This window comes from Rhizophagus irregularis, chromosome 12 (assembly GCF_026210795.1).
Source record: "Rhizophagus irregularis chromosome 12, complete sequence".
Classification (NCBI taxonomy): Eukaryota; Fungi; Glomeromycota; class Glomeromycetes; order Glomerales; family Glomeraceae; genus Rhizophagus; species Rhizophagus irregularis.
This window is the reverse complement of record NC_089440.1, coordinates 25,132-52,880: the sequence shown is the minus strand read 5'-3', so window position 1 is coordinate 52,880 and position 27,749 is coordinate 25,132. Positions and strand designations below refer to the sequence as shown.

The following is a 27,749-nucleotide window of genomic DNA, read 5'->3' as shown; positions in this document are numbered from 1 at the left end:
TTTACATTTTTCCTGTATTTCCATCTTAACCGCTTGATTTCTTCACGCTTATTATTCTTCTTATGATATTCTTTTATTCCACCCATTATCTTCTAACGTCTTTTCGTATATTTATTTCATCCCTTAATATTCACAATTTCTTATTTATTATTATTTTATTTCGTCATTATTCATTTTCTTTTACTTCTATAATAATCGATTACTCAGCTTCTATTATCACTTGAATATCTATCAATTATTCTAAATTTTAAATTCAACCATTTGATCTCATTTTTATCCCAATCTGCAATACACATTCCTTCATTTTCAAACCATTGTAGCGCATTTCCTAATAAATGTGTCTTCGCAATCTTAAATATTCTTTTATCGTCCTCAATTCCTATCTTTGACAGATATTTTTCTACTTGATTCGTCCATTCTTTTGGATTTTCTCCTATTACGCCATAAAATATTGGTATCTCCATCTTAATGCCTTATTTTTATTTTCAAAATATAATTACACTTTTATCCTTTTTACAATATCAATCCGTACTTTTTATAACTTATCCCAAATATTTTATTTCTTCATTTATCAATACTTTTCTTATTTATTACATGTACTTCTCATACTTCTTTTAATTTCATTTCATCTACTGTGCCCTATCATGTGACTTATATTTTCTTCTATTTTCCTTCATTTTCTTTCTCTTAACACGTGATCTGTGTTACTCCAAAAATTATAAATACACCCCCTTTTCCTTTTAAATTTCAATTTTTCGCATTTCTTATTCTTATTCTACTGCATCAAGGTATGTATTATTTTATTCTTTTCGTCACTTTACTGCGCTTTGTGTAACCTACTTTATTTTTCTGAAAATAATCTAAGTCCACAATCTCCTCAGACCGGGGAGGTCTATATGTATTTTACTGTGCCTCATCACGTGACTTATACTTTCTCTTATTCCTTTTCTTATTCATTTATATATTTCTTATTAATCAGTCGTCCCTGCCCAGGGGCAACTATATATATACTCTTAATTTGCTATTTTCATATTATAATTGGATAGCCACAGATTTTTAAGCGATCAACGTACTAAAATTTCTGTTGACAAACGCCCCTGGTGACACAACTATTTCTTTTCTATTATTCTCTTACTTGACCAGCAAGTTTCTTCAAAAATAAATTAATATGAGGGTTTAACACCGCTTTACCCACAACGTACAATAACAATAATGGGGGTTTCTTACAGTTTAACCCGCAACTTACAATCTAGAGGGTTTATTACAGCTTAACCCACAACTTACAATCTTATAGTGTTTTAAAGGTTCCCACATAACCACTAGTGTTTTTCTTGTAAGGTTCCCACGCAACCTCTTGGGTTTATAGTTCACCCGCAACTTTTCATTATTTCTTTTATTAGATTTACTTTCTTACCGTGAAATCTCAATACGGTCTTATTTTCTTCTATAGTCAATTATCGTGACTAACTTAGCTCCAATAATTCTTATAGAATTATCTCCTTTTACTTCCAGTAACCTATACTAGGCTTACCTCTACCTTCACATTGAAGTATGGTAGTTTCTAGGTTTGTCATTAACAACTTCTATTTCTTATTTATCAGGCTTATACATCGTTTAGTGTATTTTCTTTTATTTCATGTTAGTCCTTTTTCATATACTTCTTGTTAGTCCTTTTTCATACTAACATATACTTCTTTCAACTTCTTATAATAAACTTCATAATTTCCCTGATAAATCTCCTAATCACAAGCAATACACGCTTTGATTATCCTTCATTACTTGTACTTCTTTTATTTCTCATTGTACACTTAATAACTTTTTCTTTCTTTTATACTCAAGTCCAGATCCTCCAGGAATACCACGCAGGTACCTAACTATATGAAGATAGTCAGAATGATCATATTCCATTTCTTTTATTCATTGATCATTTCCTTTCTCGGAGCATGCACCAAATTGTCACCCACGTCTGCCACCCGTGGATAAACACATCTTTCTCATTTAACTTATTTCTCGTTACTTTGCTTGGTTTAGATTTTGTTTTTCTTTTAACTTCTCGCTTTCTTTCTCATATATCCGTAGTATTTATTCTCAATACTACTGCTCATTCATAATATTCCCAAAATATTATGCTGCCTGTAATATTTATTCTTTCAAATATTACCATCTTATTTCTTATAAACTGCGAGAGTTTTCCTAACTTCTTATATTTCATACAATAAAACGAGAATAACTCCTCTTACTTTACTTTTCTGGACTTAATAATAATATTAATTAATTCTCAAGCGTACAAATGATGAGCATATTCAAGATAACTTTTAATAATTAATATTTATTTTATTAAATTTGAGTCAAAACTGACTGCGGAATTCCTAACGAATCCCACCTATATTTATACATTTTTAAGAAAACTATTTCTACCACTTCTAACTTTTCTACTAATAAAAATTTAAGAACAATAAGAAAATAAAGATATATTATCATATGACTATCTTGTGACTAAACTAAACTAAACTATAAATATTATTTTATCGGTTAATTATTTATCCTTGTTCCATTCGGTCTTTTATTCATCCGCTCACGTGATCATCCTGATTTCTCGGGTTACACCGCTTCTTCATTACTTGGTCGATCACTTCTTGGTGCTCCTTCTTCGTGATGTGAACGATAACTTTTTGGTACATTAATATTAGGATATTTTTTAATAATATCCGAAGCCATTAAATTTCGTTGAGATTGAGATTGAGTTCGACCTATTGAGGCTGAAATATCTGGCGGAATAACGAGTTTAAAGGGATATGAAGAAACTGTAGTATTAGTATTTTGTGATGTTAGTATTGACGAAGTGGTAATATTACGTGTTGAAGAAGCAATATTTCGTGATGCTGATGCTGACGATTGTGATGCCGGTGTTGAAGTGGCAATATTTGGAGGTGTTGGTATTTACGAAGTGGCAATATTTGGAGCTGTTGCTGTTGAAGAAGCAATATTTTGTGTTGTTAGTGTTGACGAAGTGGTAATATTTCGTGATGCTGATGTTGACGATCGTGATGCCGGTGTTGAAGTGGCAATATTTTGTGATGCTGATGCTGACGATCGTGATGCCGGTGTTGAAGTGGCAATATTTGGAGGTGTTGGTGTTGACGAAGTGGCAATATTTGGAGGTGTTGCTGTTGAAGAAGCAATATTTTGTGGTGTTGATGTTGACGAAGTGGCAATATTTCGTGATGCTGATGCTGACGATCGTAATGCCAGTGTTGAAGTGGCAATATTTGGAGGTGTTGGTGTTGACGAAGTGGCAATATTTTGTGGTGCTGGTGTTGACAACTCAGCAATATTTGATGGAGGAGTATTTGGTTTTGATGGTTTCTTACGAGTCATTATTGGTTTTTTTTTTCAAAAAAAAAGAAAGAGATTTTTTGTACGGACGAGAAAATTGGTCCACCTTTTATATCTATTTTTTACTATCAAATTAGACTCTCAACAATCAACGATCAATTACACTTAAACATTTGTATCAAATTAGACTCTCAACAATCAACGATCAATTACACTTAAACTTTCGCATCAAATTAGACTTTCAATTAATTAAACAGATCAAATCAGACTTAAACTTTTTCATCAATCAGACTTAAACTTTCGCATCAAATTAGACTTTCAATTAATGAAACTGTTAAATCAAATTAAATAGTATGGTGATACGTATGTTTTATTTTTAAATTCCTATACTTATTCAATTTTCGTTCAATTTTTTGTCTATTTCGTCCAATTTTCGTATGGTTTTTTTAATTATACCATCAATATCACTTTAAAAACGGAATATAAAAAATCATAATATTACTAAAAATTCGATATCACTAAAAATTTGATATTAATAATTACAATTTTATTCAACGTAAAAACATATTACAACTTTATCATATCTGACTTTTATCAAAAAATGAATAAAGGGAGAAGTAAACGCATTGCTGCTAATATCTTGGACGAATATAATAATCCGAGTTCTTCAACCTCTGAACGAACTTATGCCGAATTTACGACCAGAAAACCAAGATCGAAGGTTCTGTGCTATTGCAGCAATTGTAATGGGAAAATGATTGATCCGCGCACAAAGGAGAGACACGAGCAAATGAATTCTTTAGAACCATTAAATTCCGATAAGGCTCCAACGTCTCAAGAGTTAGTAGAACTGATTGATTTGACAATATCATTAGAAGAACCACAAAATACGACAATATCGTTAGTAGAACCACAAGATACGACAATACCATTAGTAGAACCACAAGATATGACAATACCGTTAGTAGAACCACAAGATACGACAATATCTATTGATACATATTCTGATAATGATACGTATGAGGAACAACAATATGTATTTCTTCCACGTAAAAAAAGGTCAAAACCAGGCACACTTCGTCATATTACTGAAGTTGAGCAAGTCGCTGAATCAACTAAATATGACACGGATGATATCTACACTAGTGAATCTTCGGCACAAGAAGATTCTCCTAATAATGATGATAACGAATTTTCAAGTAATTTTGAGAATTATTCTCATCCTATGTTCGACATACCAGATATTTCAGACACACCGAATATTTCAGAATTACCAACAGATGAACTAATTAAGGGGATTTTGATATGGATTATGAAGTTCAGGTCGAGTCATAACATACCAAATACCGCAATTGAAGAATTAATACAATTTATTAAAATAATATTGAAAGTGTGTAAAAATATCAATCCCGAATCATTTCCAAATTCATTATATATGTTAAGAAAAGCGTTAGGACTTATCGATCGATTTACGCAATTTGCAGCTTGCCAAAAATGCCACAAATTATACAAAAAAGAGGATATAATATCAAATGATGATAATACTATTATGAAATGCAGCCATGTCGAATTTCCAAATTCGGCCACAAAGAGATTAAAGCAATGTCAAACTCCTTTAGGAAAGAAAATTTCTTTAAATAATAGTATATCAATTGTTCCTGAATTAATTTATCCAGTCTCGAGTATACAACAGCAGCTTTCTAGTATGTTCAAGCAACCAGGATTTGAAGAATTATTGCGGCATTAGACTCGTCGTTCAGTAATTGATAATGTTTTATCAGACATATACGACGGGCAAATTTGGCAAAATCTTAAGGAATCAAACAAACAAGGGTCAAATAACTTTTTCTGACCGGACAAGGCTGATACTCATCTAGGATTAATGATAAATTTGGATTGGTTCCAGCCGTACGAAGGAACGATTTACAGTACAGGTGTAATATATGCAATAATATGTAATCTATCTCGGGATGTTCGATTTAAGCCTGAAAATATGCTTATACTCGGCATATTACCAGGGCCTAATGAGGTTAAATTACATAGAGTAAATCATTACCTTTCACCAATAATCACGGAATTAGAATCACTTTGGGAAGGCGTGATTCTTAATCGCACTTATGAATGTCCAAATGGCAAAAATATTCGAGCAGCATTAATAATTGCTTCGTGCGATATTCCTGGAGCTCGAAAATTATGCGGGCACATCTCTGCCCTTGCATCATGCTATCGATGCGAAAAAAGGGCCAATAATCGCAATTTTGGTGGTATGGCGGATATGAGCGACTGGTTTATCATGAAAGATCCAGTCGAGCATCGTCAAAAGGCTTTAGAATGGCGACGATGCAAATCTAACGCAGAAAGAGAGAGATTCGTCAAGAAGAATGGCGTAAGGTGGTCTGAAATATTAAGACTGCCGTATTTTGATCCAATTCGTTTTGTTGTTTTAGATCCGATGCATTGCCTTTTTCTAGGAATCGCTAAATGGATAACAAAACGAATATAGATTGACGAAGGTGTATTAACAGAAAAAGATCTTCAATCAATTCAAAAGAAAATGGACGAATTTAAAGTACCATCAGATTTGGGACGAATTCCTGGTAAAATCCATTGTGGTGAAGGGTTTTCTAACTTTACCGCTGACCAATGGCGCAACTTTTTCCTAATATATGCCACTGTTGCTTTATGGAATCATCTTCCAGGTAAAGATCGCAAAATTCTTACGTATTTTGTAAGAGTTTGTATGATTTTGGTTAGACGAATTGTGGAGATTAACGATATGAAAGAAGCCCATGAACTTTTGATAAAGATAATTAAATTGATCGAAGAATGCTATGGCGAAGAAAAAATAACGCCAAACCTCCACCTATCATTACATCTATGCAAGTGCTCTTACGATTACGGACCTCTGTATTCGTTCTGGTGCTTTAGCTTTGAACGAATGAATGGCTTATTAGGTAATTCAAATTTAATTGTGTCGATTTTTCGAATTATATTATTTTATTTAGCAAAGATTAATAATAAATTATTTATTAGGATCTTTGCCTAATAGCCACCGCCAAATCGAATCTGAATTAATGCGTCGATTGATGACCGAAGCGCAAATAAATGATATTATTAATAGTTCAAGTTCAGAAGTAATAGGACTCGAATTACTCGATAAACGACCTTCTGTCAGTTTTCTTTCCGAATTTCTAACAGATGAAATGTATCGATTTTTGATGAATTCCAGAAATATATCGGAGTCACCAATTACTGGTTGCGAGGAATTTCCGGGTAAATTTTTAGCACCGCAATCCAAAGATATTCATCTTGAGGAACAAATCTACGATTTACTTATCGAATATTACGAGGATACATATGTAGATTCTATATTCAGAAAACTGTTCACGGAAAATTTACCCAATTCAACGATCATTATCAACAGAGCGAATCGATATGGAAGATGTCAAATCTGTGCAGAAACTTTTGGATTTGCTGCTGCAACACGACATATTAAGAGCTCATTCGTCTTAGCTAAATTTATTAATCGTGATGGGAATAGCGTTGATATTTACCTAGGTCAAATCCAATTTTTTTTCGAACATAGCGTTCATTTATCTTCCCGTAATTTGACACACAAATTGGCTTACATCAAATGGTACAAACTGGCAAATTTGACATCTCGATTCCATTTCAGTATTGACGATGATGTCAAAACTTGCAACGTCAAATTATGGGAAGATAGTTTCTACCCAAGCAGTAGAGACAATATAATCCCGATACACAACATTTTAGGTTGGTTTATACTTGTAAAATACAAAAAATCGGATCGATCTAATGCCAGGGAATATTTAGCCGTTATTCCTATAAATAGAAAGTTCCATTTGCGTTGATTTAATATAACATTCGAACTGGTATTTACACCAATTTGAATTTCAAAACATTTTTTAACAAATTATTTTTTTATTATATTTAGTATTATTAATATAGTATAACCGCTATTTTATCTAGAAAAGTGAATAAAAAAAGCATGCAATTCGGCCATTATTTTTTATATTTTTTGTAAAAAAAAAGTTATAGTTTGACCATTATTCTGTTAGGTTGAATATAGTTTAATTTTATTATACGCATTTCGACCATCATTCTGCAGGATCGAATCAGAGTCGAATATAGATTGAATTGTATATCATTACTAATTTAGGTCGATTTTTTTTAAAATTGGCCGAATTTAGGCTGAATTTTTTAGAGGTCGAATATTCCTATTTCGACTAGTGTAAAACACGAGTTCAATTCTATTAAAGTTATTTGTGAAGTCACAAATAGCGAAGGGGGGGATAATGTAAACGGTCGAATATCAAGCATGAAAAGATGATAAAATTCAATCACCAAATGTAATTGCCAAATATTAAAAACGAACAAATTAATTATGAATTGACGTAGATGGATAAATAATTAGCCAAAAAGGATAAACATTTAGGAAGAGTAATGATCTACATGATGTAATATTTATCGAATGATTAACAAAGAACCAATAGAATAATTAGAGTCGATCAATTGCGGCTTAGCAATCTTTAACAATAAGAACGATTAGAAAGAATAATTATAAGCCACAAAAGATAGATTATAAGCAAAACACATAAAGCGAATTGAAAGAACATATAAAATAATGTCAGAAAGATTAAAGAACATAAAATAATATAAAAGATAATATAAAAAGATAGTATAAAGATAGAACATAAAAGATAACATATTAAAAAGAACATATATAAAAGATAGCATATTAAAAGATAGCGTATTTAAAATATAGATAGCATATTAGAAAGATAGTTCAAAGATAATATATAGATAAAATAGAAAGTAGCATAAAATTTGTATAAATAGAGAGCAGAATTCAAAGTAATTCCATAGTTCTCATCCACAAAACTCAATAAAAATATAAGTTTCATTTAATTATTTTTTAGTAAAGTTTAATATTAATTAAAGGTAATAGGTTCGCCCTAAACTTTAATTAATGTTTGCTTAATTAATTTTAATTGAATAAAATGAAGATTTTAAGATGAATTAAATATACACTTTTGAAAAGTAATGATTCGTAGCGAGAGTTATCGAAGTTTGAAATTAAAGGTAAAAGTGGATATAATTTGGGGAAAATTCAGAGAAGTTAAATTTATTTTATATCGTTCAACGTTTTATATTACTAACGCTATTTATGTTGTGAACCAAGAATGTTGTTATGATATGTTGTTGTATGTTGTTCGTTGATTATGTTGTTTGTTAATTATGCCGTTGATTATTTGCTTGTTCGTTTATTTGTTCGTTCGTTCGATTATTTGTTTGTTCAACCATGAGAACACCTGTTCGATGTGGCAACTCTGTAAATTGATGACAGAGGGAATTGGGGGATTTCAACACCTATTATACATTGCATATATATTGCTTACATCTTCTGCATTTTTTTATCTGTTTAGAATTATTCAACCCACTACTTTCAGAAAATTTATCAGATAAAGAATAATCAACATTTTGACATGCATTTCCTAAAGATGTACAAAGTTCAGCATTTGTATGATTAATACATTGCTGTTCCAAAGAACTTTTATATCTCTTTTGAGGTGGTCTTCTACAAGGTTTTACATAGATTGGATTTGAAATTTTTCTTTGAAAATCATCTGTATTTTCCTTATCATTCATTTCACTCAAATTAACTTCTATAGAAAATATGAAATTATTAAGTAGATTAATATACTCTGATTCTTGACCTAATTGTTTAGAAAGATTATATGCTTTTATTTGTAATCCACAAGCTTTTGCATATTTTTAACAATCAGTTATATTTTCCTTTAGTTCTGGTGTAAAAATATTTCCTCCATGTATGATATCTGGATAAGAATATTTCAAATTAAGATTTGAATGAGTTGGTACACTTTGAGAAGTATTAAATAATTGAATTGATGGTAAAACATGTATTTCATTTTCAGATAATTGTGCAACTTGATCATTATACCATCTTGATGGAATCAATAAAATATTAAAAAATGCTGACGTACTTTTTGTAAGAATTCTAATAAAATGATGACAAATAATTCCTTTATTGATCAATTTAAGTATATGCATATGTGACTTTCATCTTGTAAAAGTATAACGTATTGTGTGAGCTATAGTTGTACACCAATTGATGGTTATACTCACCATACTTCAATAATAAAGGAATTTGGTATATTTTTCATTAAGTCTTTGAGTAATGCCTTTTTGTAATCATATTTGTTTTCAATCATCTTGAGATGTATATTCAAAATCCTACAAAAGAAAATAATAAATAAAGTTTAATAACACTCAAATATCCCATTCAAATCTATATAGTATGTTAATTTTACACTGCATTCCCTTACACTAATCCTAAATAACTCCTTTTTAACGCAAATTCACTATGCTGCACTCCTTTACTTAACCCTAAATAACCCTTTTTCAACGTTAATTCACTACGAATAATACACTCCCTTATCCTAATCCTAAATAACTCCTTTTTTAACGCAAATTCACTATGCCGCACTCCCTTACTTAACCCTAAATAACCCCTTTTTCAATGCTAATTCACTACTAATAATGCACCCCCTTACCATACTTTGGCGTATTATTATTAGTTTTAGTTTAATTTACCAAGATATCTGAATTTAAATTCAAACTAATTTGAATTGCTTCATATAAAATACTTTCAGAAATTTCTTTTTTTGCAATTATTAGTAGTATATTTGGTGTAAGAAATTCTTTTAATATTTAAATAATAGATCCAAAGAATTTTTTATCAATATGTGGTATGCTAGTCATAATATTTCAAGTTTTTTGATCTTCAAATTCAGCATACTGTCTTTCCTTTTCCAATCTCATATGGATTTGCTGAGTAAGATAAACTAATGAAGCTGTATAAAGTCCTTCTAATTTAATGGTATTATTTTCAGATTCAGCTCTTTGAATTGTTGTAATACCAGCTGTAAATTGGGTTTATGTATAACAATATACTCAGAAAAATCGTATTGGATATAATTTATTTTGCAGATAAGATTTAGCAGCAGAGTAATTAGTTATCAACTGTTGCCACTTTCTTTCAAAATCTTCAATACATGAACTATTTCGAGTTTTAATAAACAATTGATGGCAAGAAGTAAATTCATCATGAAGTTTTTCTTTTGACTGCTTTATAAAATTTTAATTCATATGGAAAAGGCAGATACAATGGTGAGTATCAGGCAATTTTGCTTTGATGGCTGCAGCCAGTGTTGGGAATTGTACTAGTACTGTACTAGTACTATACTAGTACAATACTAATACTGCACTGTACTTTTAAAAATTCGGACATTAGTACATAGTAAATATGACATCATATTATTTTTATTGATTTTTATTGGCTGTACTAAGTACTAGTACTTGTACTAAAATTTATTTCGTACAAACTATATAGTATATACAGATTATGTAAATTTAACAATTGAATATATTATATTATTTATATACACCTCTACTAATCTTTAAAATGGACAATGCAAATTATCTTTAAACATTGTATCTAGTCTCCATTTTGCATCTTTATTTTGTGCTGGATGTTCAATATTTTCGACATTTATATCATCTATATCAAGTTCGTCATCATCATCACCACCTATTTGGTTTATTTGATTTTGAAATTGTTCTTCTATATTAGTATCGTCATTATCATCATCATCACTTTCTTCACTTTCTGTATGATTTAATTCATCTCTATTATTAATATTAGAATCATTTTCCTTATTTTGTTCGTCCAAATTATCTAAATTTATATGTTGTTAAATTAATATTTAGCTGTAGTTGATTTTAATAATACCTGATTCTTGTTGCGCCGTTTTGTAAGTAATATCAGCCCGCAATTTTGCCATATTTAATACCCGAGAAAACTATAAATAATAAATTATGATTTAATAATATAAAAAAATATAGCATATCGGCAAGGTATTATCAAGTAGATCAGGTGTAACGCTATCACATGTTAATATTATGAAAATCTAAGCCACTCTAATAAAATATAAAATCTTGTATTTGCGTATTAATATTGAACTAAAAATCAATTACAACACGTATTTAGAATAAACTAAACCTGTCATATGGAATTATTTAATTACCTTCAATCGATTTCTAGCTTTTGTATGGAGGAAACCCATACTACTCCATAATCGTTCAACTGATGCGGCATTGACACAGATTCCAAAAATACGTGCCGCAACAGTTCCAATTTCCGGATAAGCACTTCGAACCCAACACCAATATCTATGAATATCATTTTTAAATTGGCTAATAGATGCATCATCAAAAGGATATTTAGTTCCTTGCGAAAAGTCATCAAATTCTTTAAGGATAGATATAGGATCTTTTCCAGTCCAAGCTTTATAATAATAAACTAGCCATTTGCCGATATGTAAATAGCTGATTTGTGATCTTGATGGTAATGTAAAATAATTTGATCTATAAGCCGGATGGAGAAGCCAAGAGAGAATGAGAAGGGGCTGTTCCCATAACTCCCATCTTTTTTGTAATCGGATTAGAATTCCGTTTGCCATATTATTATCTGGATATTTTTGCCAAAACTGATAAATATAGGCAAATCCATGCAAAACTTCAAACAATCGTGCCTTATCAGTTTGTAGAATATTAAGAATGGCGCAATAAGGAAGTAGAAGTTGTTCTAATTTTATTAGTGACTCCCAAAAATGTCCATTCATAATTATATTATAAATTTCACATGGAATTGTTAATGGATCTGTTGGTCGTCTTTTATTTGTAGAAGTTGAAGGTTCAAATTTTGTAGCTAAAGACTAATAATATAAAAGTAAATTAAATCAATTATAGTAGTGTAATTACAAAAATTAAATAAGAAAATAATTTTACCCGTAAAGCATTTTTGGTAGCAATTATACTTTTACAGCAATTAAAGTAACTATTCCATCTTGTATCACCGGGAACCACAGGTTGGATACATTTTCCATATATTTCTGTTTGAATATTTCGGAGTTTTCCAATAAAATATTTATTATTTGCATTTTTAAAATAAACTGCAAGTTTTAAAGCCTGTTGTGATGTAGTTTTAAGTTCAGACGAAACTTTAAAAACTTCACCAACGCACAAATTAATTTAGTGTGCATAGCAAGGTAAAAAAACTGTATTTCGATATTGAACTTGAAGTCTTTTTCTATTAATAAAATATATGAATAACATGATTAATTAAATTATTAAAACAATAATTATTAAAATAAATAGTAATTTATCAATTTATTTACCTTGCTGCATTATAAGCAGGCGCACTATCTGTTACAACAGCTAAAAGAGGTATTTTGAGTTCATCTAATTGTGATATCATTTCCTCTACTTTTAATCTAACTTCAATATTTGTTACTCTCTCGCTACTTATGTCAGAAGCTTTCCATACATATGGTTGTCCATCAGATGATGTGAGTACCGTCCCCATTAATTCTTGTTCACGAACATTTGTCCAACCATCAAAAGAAAGGGTAATTCCTACTCTATCTAATACTAATTTCTCTAACATCTTAATATCAAATTCTTTAACAGCCTCATCTAAAATTTCATTTGATAGGGTTTTTCGATCTGGCAATTTAATTTGTGGATTAAGAAATTTAAATAATTCAATTACCTCTGGATTATTTATCCAAGACAGTGAAAATCCACAAGAAATAGTAACTTGTAATAGATGCATATGAAATTTTATTTTATCTGCACTTGAAAGAGATCGTGTAATAAATGACTCCATGGGGCCATAATTTGACCATTGAGAAGGTAAAGATGTCAATGAAGAGTGTGAAGAAAATGATTCTCTTCGTTCAACTATTGAATCTAAAGTTGGATCAAAATCATCTACTATTGAAAAAGATGTGTTAAATGTTAATTTTATAGTAATAATGAAACATATCTTATATCTATTTATATAAGAAACTACTTACATATTCTTTTACCCAAAACTGTACTTTTTTGTTTATTAACTGAAAATACTTCATCTTTTTCCTGTTGATTATATAAAGACTGAAAGTTTTGACAGTTTTTGAAATGGTTTAAAATTCTGTCAGTCTTGTCTACTATTTTTTTTAATTCGGGATGATTTTCACCAAGCTTACTAAAACACGCTCTACAATAGCATATTTTATTAGTAGCACCACTTTTTAAGTTTGTTGAAATAATATATTTTTTTAAGCTTTGTACCATTGTAAAGAGATTGTAAAAAAAACTTTATGTTAAAAAGCTTTATTTTGTAGAAATTATAGCGGAGACTAAATGAAATTTTTTTTTACGCGTTTCGTTATACAAAAAAAAGATTGTACGAAATGTACTAATTTTGTACTAAATTTGATTCGTACAAGTGTACTACCACTTTGAAATGTACGAACATTACTTGTACTAAAGACAGTAGTACTAGTCCTAGTATTGTACCACGTACTAGAATTTTCTTATACTATATCGTACTACCACAACACTGGCTGCAGCCATTGCCAAATCTTCATCTGTAAAAATGACTTTTGAAAATGAAAAATTAGTTGCACGTAATATACAATTAAAAATCTATTGAAAAGTTAAGTCAGTTTTATCTTCTATCAAAGCTTGAGCTACAATACGAGTTTGATTATGGTTGTCAATTATCATAAATAGAGTACTGAACAGGTTAACCAAATTCAGGTAACCTGACAGGTTGACCTGAATTTATCAGGTCAGGTTTAGCAATTGCAATTCAGCATCAATATAACCTGAATGATCTGTTAACCTGAAATTATGATTTTATATAATATAAGTGATGATATTATAATTAACTTTTTATATTGATTTTATATAATAAAAGTAAGTTGCGATATTGGAATTTACTTTTTTATATTAATTTTATATAATAAAAGTGAATTTTGGTATCAGAATTCACTTTTTTATATTGATTTTATATAAAAAAAAGTGAATTGCGGTATTGGAATTCACTTTTTATATTGATTTTATATAAAAAAAAGTGAATTGCGGTATTGGAATTCACTTTTTATATTGATTTTATATAAAAAAAAGTGAATTGCGGTATTGGAATTCACTTTTTATATTGATTTTATATAAAAAAAAGTGAATTGCGGTATTGGAATTCACTTTTTATATTGATTTTATATAAAAAAAAGTGAATTGCGGTATTGGAATTCACTTTTTTATATTAATTTTATATAAAAAAAAGTGAATTGTGGTATCGGAATTCACTTTTTTTATATGGATTTTATATAAAAAAAGCTAGTTGCGGTATTGCGATTCACCTTTTTAAATTCTTTTTATGTAGATCAATTCTTTTTACATGGGTTGTTTCATTTTCATGGGTTGTTCTTTCATGGGTCAATTCTTTTTACGATTTTAATATAAAAAAGTGAATTGCAATATTTTCAAAAAAAAATGTTTTGCATCATTTTTTTTTGATATTTTAATAAAAATCCCGAAAATTTTCAGGTTTCAGTTCAGGTCAGGTCAAACAGGATCCCGCTTACTTCTAATAGAGGTCTCCGAAAATATAAGGTAAAATTTATATTAAAAAAAAATTTTAGGTCTCTTAATAGATAAAGGTAAAATTATATATATGACAAATAAAGGTCTCCAGATATGTAAGGTAAAGTTAAAATAGGTTTCCGGTTTTATAAGGTAAAATCAAATATAAGTTTACAAATGTTTCGGTAAATAATAAGGTAAAATTGTATATAAAATTTAATATTTACCTTATATATACTAATTTGAAATATTGTACAACAATTATTACAATATTTGGTAATATACGTTTTATAATTTTTTCTCAAAATAAAAAATTTATTCTCTTCTTTATACTTGTAAAAACCATTTTATATTTTTAATTTTATTTGCATTAGCACTATCTTTTTGAAAATTATTACAAAAATTAGCTTTTAAAATATAAAAATTCGTACAGCAATTAGCAACTTCAGAATTTAATTTCAGTACTTTGGTTAAATCAAATCATATTTTACTATCTAAGAAAGTTGTTTAGTAAGGTCGAACTACTTATATTTGAATTTTTATAGCAGTTGGAGTAATATTTATTGCATACGAGCATTTTTTTATTTTAATATTAACTTAAAATTTACGTTTTTTGTTTATTAAATTCGGAGCGTAATTTGGGCATTTTAGTCAAATGAAATCACCTTTTTAAGCTTAAGTAATATTGTTCGGCGAGATCGAAACTACCTGAATATTAATTTTCATAAGAATCAGTTTAATATTTACGGAATACGAGCAATTTTCGCACTTTTAATTTTTTTTTATTTTCCCGATCAGTGATTATAGGGCGTAATTTGGGCACTTTGGTCAAATGAAATCACTTTTTCATGCTTAAGTAAAGTTGTTCGGCAAGGTCGAGAAAATATTTAGATAAATATTTTCATAGCAGTTGGATTAATACTTATGGGGTACGAGCATTTTTTCATAATAATACCAATTACGAATTTATTTTTTTTTAAAAAAAATTAATTAGATTTTTTTAAAGAAAGTAAGTGAATAATAGTTTCGAAGTAAAGTTAAAGATGTGTGTCTTTAAGATTTTTTTTATAGTATTTTTGTAATTCAAAGTACTTTTTTTACTAATAAAAGTTATTTATCTTTAAAGAATAAGAATTAAACTTAGTAAAAATAAAAAATTTTTAAAATTTATTGTAATGATTATAAAATATTTTGTTTATTTAATATTTAAAAAAATTTAGGTCTCTGAAAATCTAAGGTAAATTTAATATAATTTTAAAAGGTCACTATATATATATGGTAAAATTATGAGATAAGAAAGGTTGGTAAAATTACTAGTAAATCTGAAATTTTGCCTGGAGACCTTTATTAGAAGTAAGCGGGATCCTAGTCAAACAGATAACTTGATATAACCTGACCTGACCTGAAAAAAAATTTTAGATCAGATTTATCAATTAACCTGACCTGACTTGACCTATTCGGAACTCTAATAGGATCCCGAACAATATATATAAAGGTAGGTTTTGAGTTTGCTTAACCAACATATAAAAATTTTTCCTATGTGAGATTTATTATTGCTTATTTGATAACATAATTTTTAAATAGTCAGATATAATTATGCGTAGCAGAGTATTAAATTATTAATAGTCAGATATATATTTGCGTAGCAGGATAGATTTTTTTAATATACAGTGACACCTCTCTAAGTGCACCCCCTTGGGACCATAGTAAAAAAATAGTAGAATGTGCACTTAGAGAGGGTGTGCATTTATAGAGAGTAAAATATTAAGAGCTCTTATAAGTTGGGATCAGGTCCACCGTGCACTTAAAGAGAATTTATATAGTGCGTGCACTTATAGAGGGTGCACTTATAGAGGTGTCACTGTATATATATAATATAATATATATTTACATTTTTTACATTAAAAAAATCTAATAAAATATGTAAACAAAGTTATAAACATGTTTGTGTAAAAAAAATTTACTATTTTTAATACAAAGAATAAGTTAATTGTATACGTAATACAGGAACCATTTTTAGATGTGATTGTGTAATGTGTTTTTGATGAAATAAATACGCGTCTGCATAACATTAGAATTATAAATCATATACGTGTCCATGTAACAGTAAAAAATTATATATTAAAAATAAGAGCAACGGGTGGGTGGGAAGGGAAAAATAAGTGTTTTTCTGTTTTTTTATAATTTTACACTATAATTTTTGTAATAATCAATAAAAGTTATTTCATTTTTACTTAGAAAATTTTTTAAAAATATTTTTTTTGACAAATTTTACAGTAAATTTTAAAAATAAAAATTCCGCGTATTGGTGGCGTTACAACAAACATGAATAAATCCATAAATATCTATTCAATCATGATATAAATTTATATGTAAGTAGATTTGAACCTGCTGAACAACTTACTTAAGAAGGTTTTGGATGTTTCCTTTGACCATAGTGCCTAAATTACACTCTGAAGTCACAGAACAGATATACGAAATATTAATAAGAAACATTTATAAGTTGTAATATTAAAAAAAAATAATAATAGCTTTATCCATACATTATTTCAAAAATTTTTGTTTTTTTAGTTTTTTTTATATATATATTTTATAAAAAAATTATATATAAATATATATATGTCATAAAATAAATTGCTTAGCAGTGTAAAAAATTTATGGGTTAGATAAAAGTTTGCTTAGCAGACATGAAAAATATTTGCTTATTGACCTTAGTAAATTTTGAATTTTTTATCTGACCTATATATATATTGTTCGGGTCCTACTCTAATCATAAATAATGATAATGCCATATCATATCAATTTGTTTTATAGGTATCATCTGTAATAACCACATCATGAAATGTCATTCAAAGTTGAACTTGTTATGGCAACATCCATAGAACACTTTCTAAATGAAAATCATTTCCAATTATACATGTTTCAATTACCTAACCTGGATCTTCCTTTTGAAGGTTATACAAATCTTGTAACATATTTTCTGCATCATCTTTTTCTTCTATTTGCTTACATCTTCTGACTTCTTGTATTGCATTTAAGGTTGCTGGTAGTGATCTGATCCTAAATCCGTTTAATCCGGATAGATTTTCAATCCAGATTAAATTCGGATATCTGCATCCTATAATTTTAAAAGAGTTTTAAAAGGATGATCTGTTAAATAATCTGGATGACTATCATCTGGATGACCATCCGGATGTTCAATGTTTGATTTTTTCCTGAAGTTTTCCATTTTATCGTTTATAAAAAAATTTCATGAAATGGGGCGGTTATACAACCCCTTTTTATTTCCTTCTTTACTAATACTGAATTTTTTTTCTCAAATTTCTTTGAAATGTAATTACTCTAATAAATAAAATACAAAATATTAAAAATAAAATAGATGATTTTAACTATATTCAAAGTGATGATTTTAATATTGACATAATTAAACAAAACCTTTCAGAAAAAGATAAAGGTATCTAAATAAGCTTAAATTAAGAATTTTTTTTCAATAATAAAATTAATAATCATTCAAATTTTTATTAAAAAAAAAAGAAACTGAAACAAGTTCCCTATTGAGTTCTATAAGCGGAAATCATGTAAATAAAAAAAAAATCATCATTTACAAAAAATCACTTTGAAATAGGATACAATATAAAAGGAGAACAAACTCGTACTTGTATAATCTTGGATAAAAATGGTAATCGATGAGGATCCCGCTTACTTCTAATAAAGGTCTCCGGGCAAAATTTCAGATTTACTAGTAATTTTACCAACCTTTCTTATCTCATAATTTTACCATATATATATAGTGACCTTTTAAAATTATATTAAATTTTACCTTAGATTTTCAGAGACCTAAATTTTTTTAAATATTAAATAAACAAAATATTTTATAATCATTACAATAAATTTTAAAAATTTTTTATTTTTACGTTTAATTCTTATTCTTTAAAGATAAATAACTTTTATTAGTAAAAAAGTACTTTGAATTACAAAAATACTATAAAAAAAATCTTAAAGACACACATCTTTAACTTTACTTCGAAACTATTATTCACTTACTTTCTTTAAAAAAATCTAATTAATTTTTTTTTAAAAAAAATAAATTCGTAATTGGTATTATTATGAAAAAATGCTCGTACCCCATAAGTATTAATCCAACTGCTATGAAAATATTTATCTAAATATTTTCGACCTTGCCGAACAACTTTACTTAAGCATGAAAAAGTGATTTCATTTGACCAAAGTGCCCAAATTACGCCCTATAATCACTGATCGGGAAAATAAAAAAAAATTAAAAGTGCGAAAATTGCTCGTATTCCGTAAATATTAAACTGATTCTTATGAAAATTAATATTCAGGTAGTTTCGATCTCGCCGAACAATATTACTTAAGCTTAAAAAGGTGATTTCATTTGACTAAAATGCCCAAATTACGCTCCGAATTTAATAAACAAAAAACGTAAATTTTAAGTTAATATTAAAATAAAAAAATGCTCGTATGCAATAAATATTACTCCAACTGCTATAAAAATTCAAATATAAGTAGTTCGACCTTACTAAACAACTTTCTTAGATAGTAAAATATGATTTGATTTAACCAAAGTACTGAAATTAAATTCTGAAGTTGCTAATTGCTGTACGAATTTTTATATTTTAAAAGCTAATTTTTGTAATAATTTTCAAAAAGATAGTGCTAATGCAAATAAAATTAAAAATATAAAATGGTTTTTACAAGTATAAAGAAGAGAATAAATTTTTTATTTTGAGAAAAAATTATAAAACGTATATTACCAAATATTGTAATAATTGTTGTACAATATTTCAAATTAGTATATATAAGGTAAATATTAAATTTTATATACAATTTTACCTTATTATTTACCGAAACATTTGTAAACTTATATTTGATTTTACCTTATAAAACCGGAAACCTATTTTAACTTTACCTTACATATCCGGAGACCTTTATTTGTCATATATATAATTTTACCTTTATCTATTAAGAGACCTAAAATTTTTTTTTAATATAAATTTTACCTTATATTTTCGGAGACCTCTATTAGAAGTAAGCGGGGTCCTAATCGATGTGGTAAAGTATATCGAAATACTGGAAGCTCAACCGGAAATATTGTTGCACATTTATGAGATATTCATCAAATTATCGATGAAGATAATGAAAATGCTCCAAAAAGGGTGAAATTTTTTGCTACAATTAAAAATTTATTAAAGATTTTTATTAATGTTTTAATTATATTTAAATTTAGCTACGAAATACAAAAATCACAGATTTTGCTCAATCTTGTTGACCTCATCCTAAGCATATTCAAAAATAACGAGAAGAATCAGTTCTTAAATGGATGTTGCTTACTGATCAACCTCTTGCTGCTATTACAAATTCAGCATATAAAGAAAAAATGTCCTATTTTGATCCTTCATTTGTAGTACCTGCAGAACAAAAAATTAAAACTATGATAGCTAAAAGTTATCAACATAATTATGAAAATTTAAATAATATTCTAAACGAAACTGCTGCAACAGTATCTCTTACCACAGACCTTTGGTTCAGTAGGGCTAAGCATGGATATATTGGTATTACGGCTGTATAGATTACGCCCAATTTTAAGGTCAAAGATGTAATGTTAGAGATAAAGTATGCACCATCTCCTCATACTGCAAATTTAGTTGCTGAATTACTTTATGATTGCATTTCAAGTTGGGATCTTCATCAGGAAATTTTATAGCGCGAAAAATTGCGTAAGTTTACGATTTTATAAGTTTACGAAAGTTTATGGCATAATATTTCAAAAAATTTCAAAATATTACGTAAGTTTACAATTTCGTAAGATTTATGTGATATTACGGTTAAAATATTACGTAAGTTTTCAATATCGTAAGATTTATGCAATATTACGGTCAAAATATTCTGCAAATTTACGAAACTGTAAACCTGCGTAATATTACGGTTGAAATATTTCAAAAATTTACGAAACTGTAAACCTGCGTAATATTATGGTTGAAATATTTCAAAAATTTACGAAACTGTAAACCTGCGTAATATTATGGTTGAAATATTTCAAAAATTTACGAAACTGTAAACCTGCGTAATATTATGGTTGAAATATTTTGAAAATTTATGAAACTGTAAACCTGCGTAATATTACGGTTGAAATATTTCGAAAATTTACAAAACTGTAAACCTGCGTAATATTACGGTTGAAATATTTCGAAAATTTACAAAACTGTAAACCTGCGTAATATTACGGTTAAAATATTTCAAAAATTTACGAAACTGTAAACCTGCGTAATATTACGGTTGAAATATTTCGAAAATTTACGAGATTGTAAACTGCATATGCAGTAGAACGTATACAAGAGGCATGTGATACTATTGAATAATCAAAAATAATATAAACACCTTTTCTTTTATATAAACACCTTTTTTTTTAAGTTTGGGAAAGCAAATTTATTTTTATTTACAAATTTAATATTATTTACAATTTTTATGTTAAAAATTAAAGTAAATTCTAATTTTTATTATAACTTAATAAAAAAATACACATTTGATACTTGTTCGCTACTATTTTATAAAATAGTACCCAGGCTGTATGGCGTGGACGTCAGTATCAGTCACAGCCCAAAAAAAACGTGAGTCTCCAGCCGATATTTGGTACAGACTGGGCCTAGCTACTCACTTAATAAATAATAAAAAAATAAAAATAATTATCTTTTTCTACGATACGTAGGTAAGTTTCTTCTTGCCCTACGATCGTTATGCGTGACTAAAATTGATCAAATTTATCAAATTTAAAACATGAACGTAAATATTAATTATAAATTTTATTATAGTATAATTACCCGGCCTCTTCCAAAATCTCGTTCTAAATTCGCGATAATATCTTGCGCTGGTACGCGTTCACAGCCGCCGCCCAGGGTTACCATTACGATAAAGGACATAGTTCTAAATATCAAAATCAGTTTGAATATTCGGTAAATACATTTAATTTATATGAATGTAATTTTATTTATTTACTTACATGGTAATCCCTGACGAGGTTCCTCCACTTTTGGCTGCACTGTTGCCCGGAAACCCTCGTTCGAAATATTCTATTTATTCTGATTCAATTAAATGGATTGGTTAATTTGAATTTAAATTCTTTCTTAAAGAAATTATAGATATTAGTCATATGAACCTATTGGCAACAGAGTCTCAAAAATCTTGGCGGCTTCTACCATTAATATTGTGGTAGACGCAGTTTCTGTCTCGGCGTATGTCAACAAGTTCGTCCATCATAGTCCAGTTCCAATGGACGTTATAGTGGGAACGACGACGTGTGTGGCGAGGCATTATTAGATTAGATTTGATTTTTATAATTTGATTTTGGGATGAGTAAAAATTTGAAAGAAAGTCGTAAAATGTCACTTTAAATAAAATTTGAACAATACCTCTTTGGTTTGATTTTATTTCTCGTTTCAATTAAAATTTAATTTATTAGACTTTTCATCATTAAACATATTAATTAAATCTCATGCGGATATAGATTATCTAAATATAAATATTATGATTCTAAATATAAATATAAATCATTTAATTTATTTTAATTTTTTTTTAAAAAAAAAAATCTTAGTTTGATTTCAATTAAAAATAATTAAAAATCATGTACATGTTTTAGTTATTTAAATATAAATATCAATATATTATATTTAAAAATAAACCAATTTATTATTAACACATTCTATTGAATTTTAAAAAAATCAATTTTTTTTTTTAAAAAAAAAATCATCAATATATCATATTTAAAAATAAAACAATTATATTCTGATTAAATATTTTGCGTACATTTCTTAAAAAAATCATAAAAAAAAATCTTGTACGTTGTACATGCAATTACTAAATATTATCCTCTTGTGATAAATAAAAAATTACGCAACACAAATTCAACACAAACTCAACGCAAATTTAACAAATTTAACGAAATTTGGCCAAAATTAATAATTTTTTACCAGAATTATCAACACAAATTGAACACAAATTTCAGTCACGATTTATTTATGTCACACCCGTGTTGTTAATAATTAAATAAATAAATCTGCATTTTATTTATGATATGGGAAACGTGACCATAAATTCTTTTTAAAAATTTATAATAAATTACATTTTTTATATGAAAATCGAATAAAATCTTTTTACTGGAATATGGCATTTAAATAAAACTTTGAATTTATATTTTTAAAGTATTTTTAATATTTAGTTTATTTACATTTAAATCAAATTTTTATATTATTACATCTACAAAGTTAAATAAATTAATGAAAGCTAAATTTCTTTATTATATTATTGTAAAATAATATATAAGAAAGAACTGGCTGGTTAAATAAAAATGAAAGTAAAAAATAATAGAATAGCAAGTTGTTACAAGAGAGAAAAGGCATAAAAAAACATGCCTGCTTGTTAAGTCTACTAAGCTTTAACTCATATAATAGCCACTACTCCACATTATTATCTAAACTGCTAATATTTTTTTACTATCTAACCATTTGCTAATTAACTTAATTGTATTATATTTCAAATTACTGTACCCATAATAAAAATTTTTTATAGTAGTATTCCAATTTTTTTTCCTGCAAGTTAATGAATTTCACAAGCTACTGTTTCACACATATTACATATAGTCAATAGAATTATCACCTCTAAATAATTAAAAACTTCCTTAAAACAGGTTTTAACATTTTCAAAAAAAGATGAATTAAATAATAAACTTCTGGAAAAAGAGCTTATATATGAAGTTTCAGATTAATTTGAAGCTTTGGATTAGTTTAAAACTTCAAGTTGGTTGGCCTAATTAGATTCATCAGAGTTTTTTAAGCAAGCATACCATCTACATTATGTTAAACTATAATTACTTACAAGAATTTGAATAGTAGTATTAATTGTGATAAACTTTCATTTAATTTCATCAAGTCTTATAGTCATATTATTAATTATTAAAAAGATTCTCTACACCTATACTTTATCAGAAGTTATAACTGCTTAGTATTACAAATATTGAACTGAACAAATTCAGACAGAACTTTATGAATTATAAAGTTAAACAAACTAACTGTCTTTCATGTTTTTTCAAATAACTAAAAAGTATGAACACAATTTATACTTACCTTACCATTGCAAACTCCAGCTAATTAAAGGAGTTTGATAAATTGTAAAAAGCTGATAGAACTGGCTTTTATACTAATCTTTTTACTATTAGAGATAGATTCTTTTAAGGAAAAAACTACTTCTAAGATTATAATTGGGATTTGAAAGATTCTTTAATAAGGTTAAAGAATAATAGAAATTTATGTGGTAGTCAAAAATAATTATGAAGATTTTGGTATGATTGATGATAAAGTTATAAATAAAATTATTATTAACTGTTGTATATTGACTCTTGCAATAAAACAGACCCATATCATGTTATAAAAAGAAGAAATTATATAAGGAATGAAATGAGACCCACAAAAAAAGGAAGTAAGATATGTAAAATATGAAATCAAGATATGTAAAAATGGGAGGAATAAAATCAAATCAAGATGCGTAAAAAAGAGAAGAAAAGATCAAGATGCATAAAGAGAATAATAAAACCAAGACACATAAAAAAAGAGAGGAAAAGATCAAGATGTGTAATAAAAGAGAATAATAAAATCAAGAAGTGTAAAAAAGAGAGGAAAAGATGTGTAATAAAAGAGAAGAATAAAATCAAGTCTTGTAAAAAAGAGAGGAAAAGATCAAGGTGTGTAAAAATATGAGGAATAAACCAAGATGTGTAAACAAGACATGAAAAAAGAAGAATAAGATGCATAAAAAAAAGAGAAAAAAGACACGTAAGGAGATGCAAGGAATAAATTGAATTAACAGTTAAGATGTATAATAAAATATATTAAAAAGAATTAAAGATGCGTAAAAAACATTTAAGCTAAGTATTCCAAGTTTATTGAATTTCAATTAAGATAGTATACTAAAATAAATCATATTTCAATTTTATTTATCAAATGTTAATAAATCTTACAATATTTGTACATTTAAATCTTACAAAAAAAATAAAAAGTGTTTAAATTCAACAATTATTAAACAAAAGTTAGGCAATTATTACAAAAACTAAACAAAAACTATATGAATTTATACAATTGCTTTTTACTGGGGCGTATCTGCACATTCCACCCACAACTTGCCTAAGAGAAATAGTGAATTTGCAAGATGTTTGCGTTTATCCACACTATATTCCGTGTTATCGAGAACTTTCTTACAGGTTTCATGCGTAATAGAAGATATTTCTGATCGTGAAAGTTTCCAGGCCACTTTTATTTTTTTTACCTCTTCATCTGACCCATTATTAGCCTTGTTTGTTACGACTTCATGAATTAAATCCAAAGTAAACATGAAGCCATTAAAAAGATTAGAGAATATGTTTTTGGAGAATATGTCATTGCTTAATGTTTTGGCCTCAGAAATGTAAATTTCGCCTAGTAAGGATAATAACTCTTTGCCGTTAGGTTCCGCAAGAAGTTTCTGGGCTTCTAGGGAAAGACTTTGCTTAAACGAAGGATCAATTTGCTCCGGGAATTGAGAAAGTTTGTCTTGCAGATGACTACTAATGTTGCGAACACGAATGTTATGACGACGTTCTTTCTGCTCAACCGAGGTTACATGTTCTAATTCGGGTGAACTATTGCTATCGAATGAGTGTACCCAGAGACCAATTTCCAGGTCACCGATGTAGGGTTTCCAAAGTTCTCCTCCTACATAGCAGTTGAACGATGCTTTATTTGCAAAGGCTAAAATCAATTCAAATTAGATGAATCAAGAGAAATGAAAAATTATTAAATACAAAAAAGATTGAGACCTACCGCCGCTGACTGTTCCGTAGTTATCGTAAAGTACGCGACTGTTCTCATCTGAGAGGATTTGATATGCCTTTGAAAGTTTAGTCCACTGTAATTAGAACATTAAGTTAATATAGTATATGAACGGTAATTAAAGAAATAAAATCTGAAGCTCACCTGTTCGGTTTCAACACCGCCATTCTTATCAGGATGATATTTCAGAGCAAGTTTCTTGTAACTTGATTTAATCTCAGTTTCAGTAGCGCTGGGTGTCAATTGGAGAGCCGCATACAAGTCTGTTTCTTTTGATTTATAGCAATGACGGGATAAGCGCTTTTACGTGGGGTCTACCTTAACAAGATAGGTAACACTTACCATGAGAATGTTCAGGTTGTTTAGCTTCTTTCGATTTGCTTAACCACTCATCTATTATCTTTTTTTTCTTTTTCTTAAAGTCATTTTCACTGATTTCTCCAGACTCGAATTGTCGTTTGTTCTCTGTTAATTTTGAATCGAGATCCATTTTTAGTGACAATTTTCGGAGTTTGTACCTTTATATGTGATCAGTAGAGTCATGGTTTGTTTTGCTTTGTTTTAAACTTGTTTTCATGTGGCTTATTCGTACAACATGACACTACAAAAGAAAAAAAGTAAAAAGAAATCTTTTAAGGTAATTTCTATGGATACTTTGATACTTGATGGACTTGAAAACATCATGCAACTACGCGTGTACAGTGTACCCCATGCATATTTGTTTACTATAAGAAAGTGTTTGATGAGGAAATTATGCAGATTGGCGGATATGCAGGTACAAGAAAGAGTCACACCTTTTAAATAAGAATGGAATTTTGTTTTGTATCCGAATCATTCATTCTAATTAAAACTTTTTCGAAACTTCCAAAATCAATTTCTGAATATTATCATAGTTTCGTATTCATAATACAGTATTTCTGAAACTTGTAAAAATAGAAATATGGGTCTTGAAGAAGACCTCACTAGAATTGTTATGAAAAGAAATTAATGACTAAGCAGGATTATGATGATGCTCGTAAGTTAGGAGAGAGCATCACGCAACTACGCAAGTGTGTACAGTGTACTCCATACATATTTGTTTACTATAAGAAAGTATTTCAATAATGTTTGATGAGGAAATTATGCAGATTGGCGGATATGCAGGTACAAGAAAGAGTCACACCTTTTAAATAGGAATGGAATTTTGTTTTGTATCCGAATCATTCATTCTAATTAAATGCTTTTAGCTTGCACGAAAACTTTTTCGAAACTTCCAAAATCAATTTCTGAATATTATTAAAGTTTCCGTATTCATATTACAGTATTTCTAAAACTTGTAAAAACAGAAATATGGGTCTTGAAGAAGACCTCACTGAACTCAAGAATTGTTATGAAAAGCAATTAATGACTAAGCAGGATTATGATGATGCTCGTAGAAAAAGACTTGGTGAGTTAGGAGAGAGCTTTATTTTATTCGATACCTTTACGAGACTAATAATTGACTTGTCTTATTTGCAGGCCTCAATTCAGCAGATAAATCATGGTGGGAAAGATTTCTCGAGCGTTGCCATAGTTCTATAGCAGGCACGATTGATTCCATCCTTAGTCTTTTTACCGGACAAAATTTAATCAAAAATTAACAGAAACCCTGTACCATTTCTTTTTACAATGATCAAACTATAATATCTTGGCTATTTATTAATAAAATTTTGTAACTGTGATCCTATTATTTTTCTCGTTTTGGTTTAGGACATGCAATAATAAATCTAAATTTTTTCGCGTGTATAGAATAATAGGAGTATTCATGTTTTTTTATTAGTTGCAATGTATAAATTTATTTTCTTTAACTGTGTATAATTTAGAATCCACAAAATGAATCACTTATATTTTAAGTATAATCCTGTTAAAAATCATAATGAAAGATATAGAAGATATAATATGAAAGAAACCACAAAATATATTAGGATAAAACCAAAAATTAAGTTACGCATCCTTACGAAGTAGGTTGATGTTTTAACTGGTTGCAACGTTGCGGCAACAAATTTG

General features: G+C 28.2%; 6 protein-coding genes across 6 annotated transcripts; 2 read left to right on the top strand and 4 right to left on the bottom strand.

Moving 5' to 3' along the window:
• Positions 1-2,940: 2,940 nt before the first annotated feature.
• OCT59_003623 (uncharacterized protein) lies at positions 2,941-3,378 on the bottom strand (the record flags this gene model as incomplete). The annotated part of the gene is made up of 1 exon (XM_066147762.1): positions 2,941-3,378. The coding sequence occupies one exon, from the start codon at positions 3,376-3,378 to the stop codon at positions 2,941-2,943; it is 438 nt and encodes a 145-aa protein (XP_065996436.1).
• A 559-nt stretch (positions 3,379-3,937) lies between these two features.
• On the top strand, positions 3,938-4,734 carry OCT59_003622 (uncharacterized protein; the record flags this gene model as incomplete). Its single annotated transcript, XM_066147761.1, has 2 exons — positions 3,938-4,659; positions 4,728-4,734. 2 exons carry the CDS (start codon positions 3,938-3,940, stop codon positions 4,732-4,734), a joined length of 729 nt encoding a protein of 242 aa, XP_065996435.1.
• Positions 4,735-8,730: 3,996 nt separating this feature from the next.
• OCT59_003621 (uncharacterized protein) lies at positions 8,731-10,484 on the bottom strand (the record flags this gene model as incomplete). The annotated part of the gene is made up of 2 exons (XM_066147760.1): positions 8,731-9,023; positions 10,412-10,484. The coding sequence occupies 2 exons, from the start codon at positions 10,482-10,484 to the stop codon at positions 8,731-8,733; spliced, it is 366 nt and encodes a 121-aa protein (XP_065996434.1).
• Positions 10,485-18,555: 8,071 nt separating this feature from the next.
• On the bottom strand, positions 18,556-19,810 carry OCT59_003620 (uncharacterized protein; the record flags this gene model as incomplete). The annotated part of the gene is made up of 5 exons (XM_066147759.1): positions 18,556-18,589; positions 18,671-18,687; positions 18,895-18,909; positions 18,975-19,094; positions 19,781-19,810. 5 exons carry the CDS (start codon positions 19,808-19,810, stop codon positions 18,556-18,558), a joined length of 216 nt encoding a protein of 71 aa, XP_065996433.1.
• Positions 19,811-24,820: 5,010 nt separating this feature from the next.
• Positions 24,821-26,256, bottom strand: OCT59_003619 (uncharacterized protein). The gene is made up of 4 exons (XM_025314201.2): positions 26,067-26,256; positions 25,869-25,993; positions 25,716-25,800; positions 24,821-25,643 (listed from the first exon to the last, which is right to left on the bottom strand). Exons 1-4 carry the CDS (start codon positions 26,212-26,214, stop codon positions 25,003-25,005), a joined length of 999 nt encoding a protein of 332 aa, XP_025185566.1. The 5' UTR covers positions 26,215-26,256; the 3' UTR covers positions 24,821-25,002.
• A 645-nt stretch (positions 26,257-26,901) lies between these two features.
• OCT59_003618 (uncharacterized protein) lies at positions 26,902-27,490 on the top strand. The gene is made up of 2 exons (XM_066147758.1): positions 26,902-27,150; positions 27,222-27,490. The coding sequence occupies exons 1-2, from the start codon at positions 27,054-27,056 to the stop codon at positions 27,341-27,343; spliced, it is 219 nt and encodes a 72-aa protein (XP_065996432.1). The 5' UTR covers positions 26,902-27,053; the 3' UTR covers positions 27,344-27,490.
• Positions 27,491-27,749: the final 259 nt, after the last annotated feature.

What these genes read in the sequence shown, in the direction of transcription:
- OCT59_003619 (XM_025314201.2), bottom strand. Translation starts at nt 26,214, where the DNA reads ATGGATCTCGATTCAAAATTAACAGAGAACAAACGACAATTCGAGTCT. An exon ending in ACAACCTGAACATTCTCATG is followed by an intron (nt 25,994 to 26,066) that starts GTAAGTGTTACC and finishes ATAAATCAAAAG; the next exon opens with AAACAGACTTGTATGCGGCT. An exon ending in GCGGTGTTGAAACCGAACAG is followed by an intron (nt 25,801 to 25,868) that starts GTGAGCTTCAGA and finishes TTCTAATTACAG; the next exon opens with TGGACTAAACTTTCAAAGGC.
- OCT59_003618 (XM_066147758.1), top strand. Translation starts at nt 27,054, where the DNA reads ATGGGTCTTGAAGAAGACCTCACTGAACTCAAGAATTGTTATGAAAAG. An exon ending in TGCTCGTAGAAAAAGACTTG is followed by an intron (nt 27,151 to 27,221) that starts GTGAGTTAGGAG and finishes TCTTATTTGCAG; the next exon opens with GCCTCAATTCAGCAGATAAA.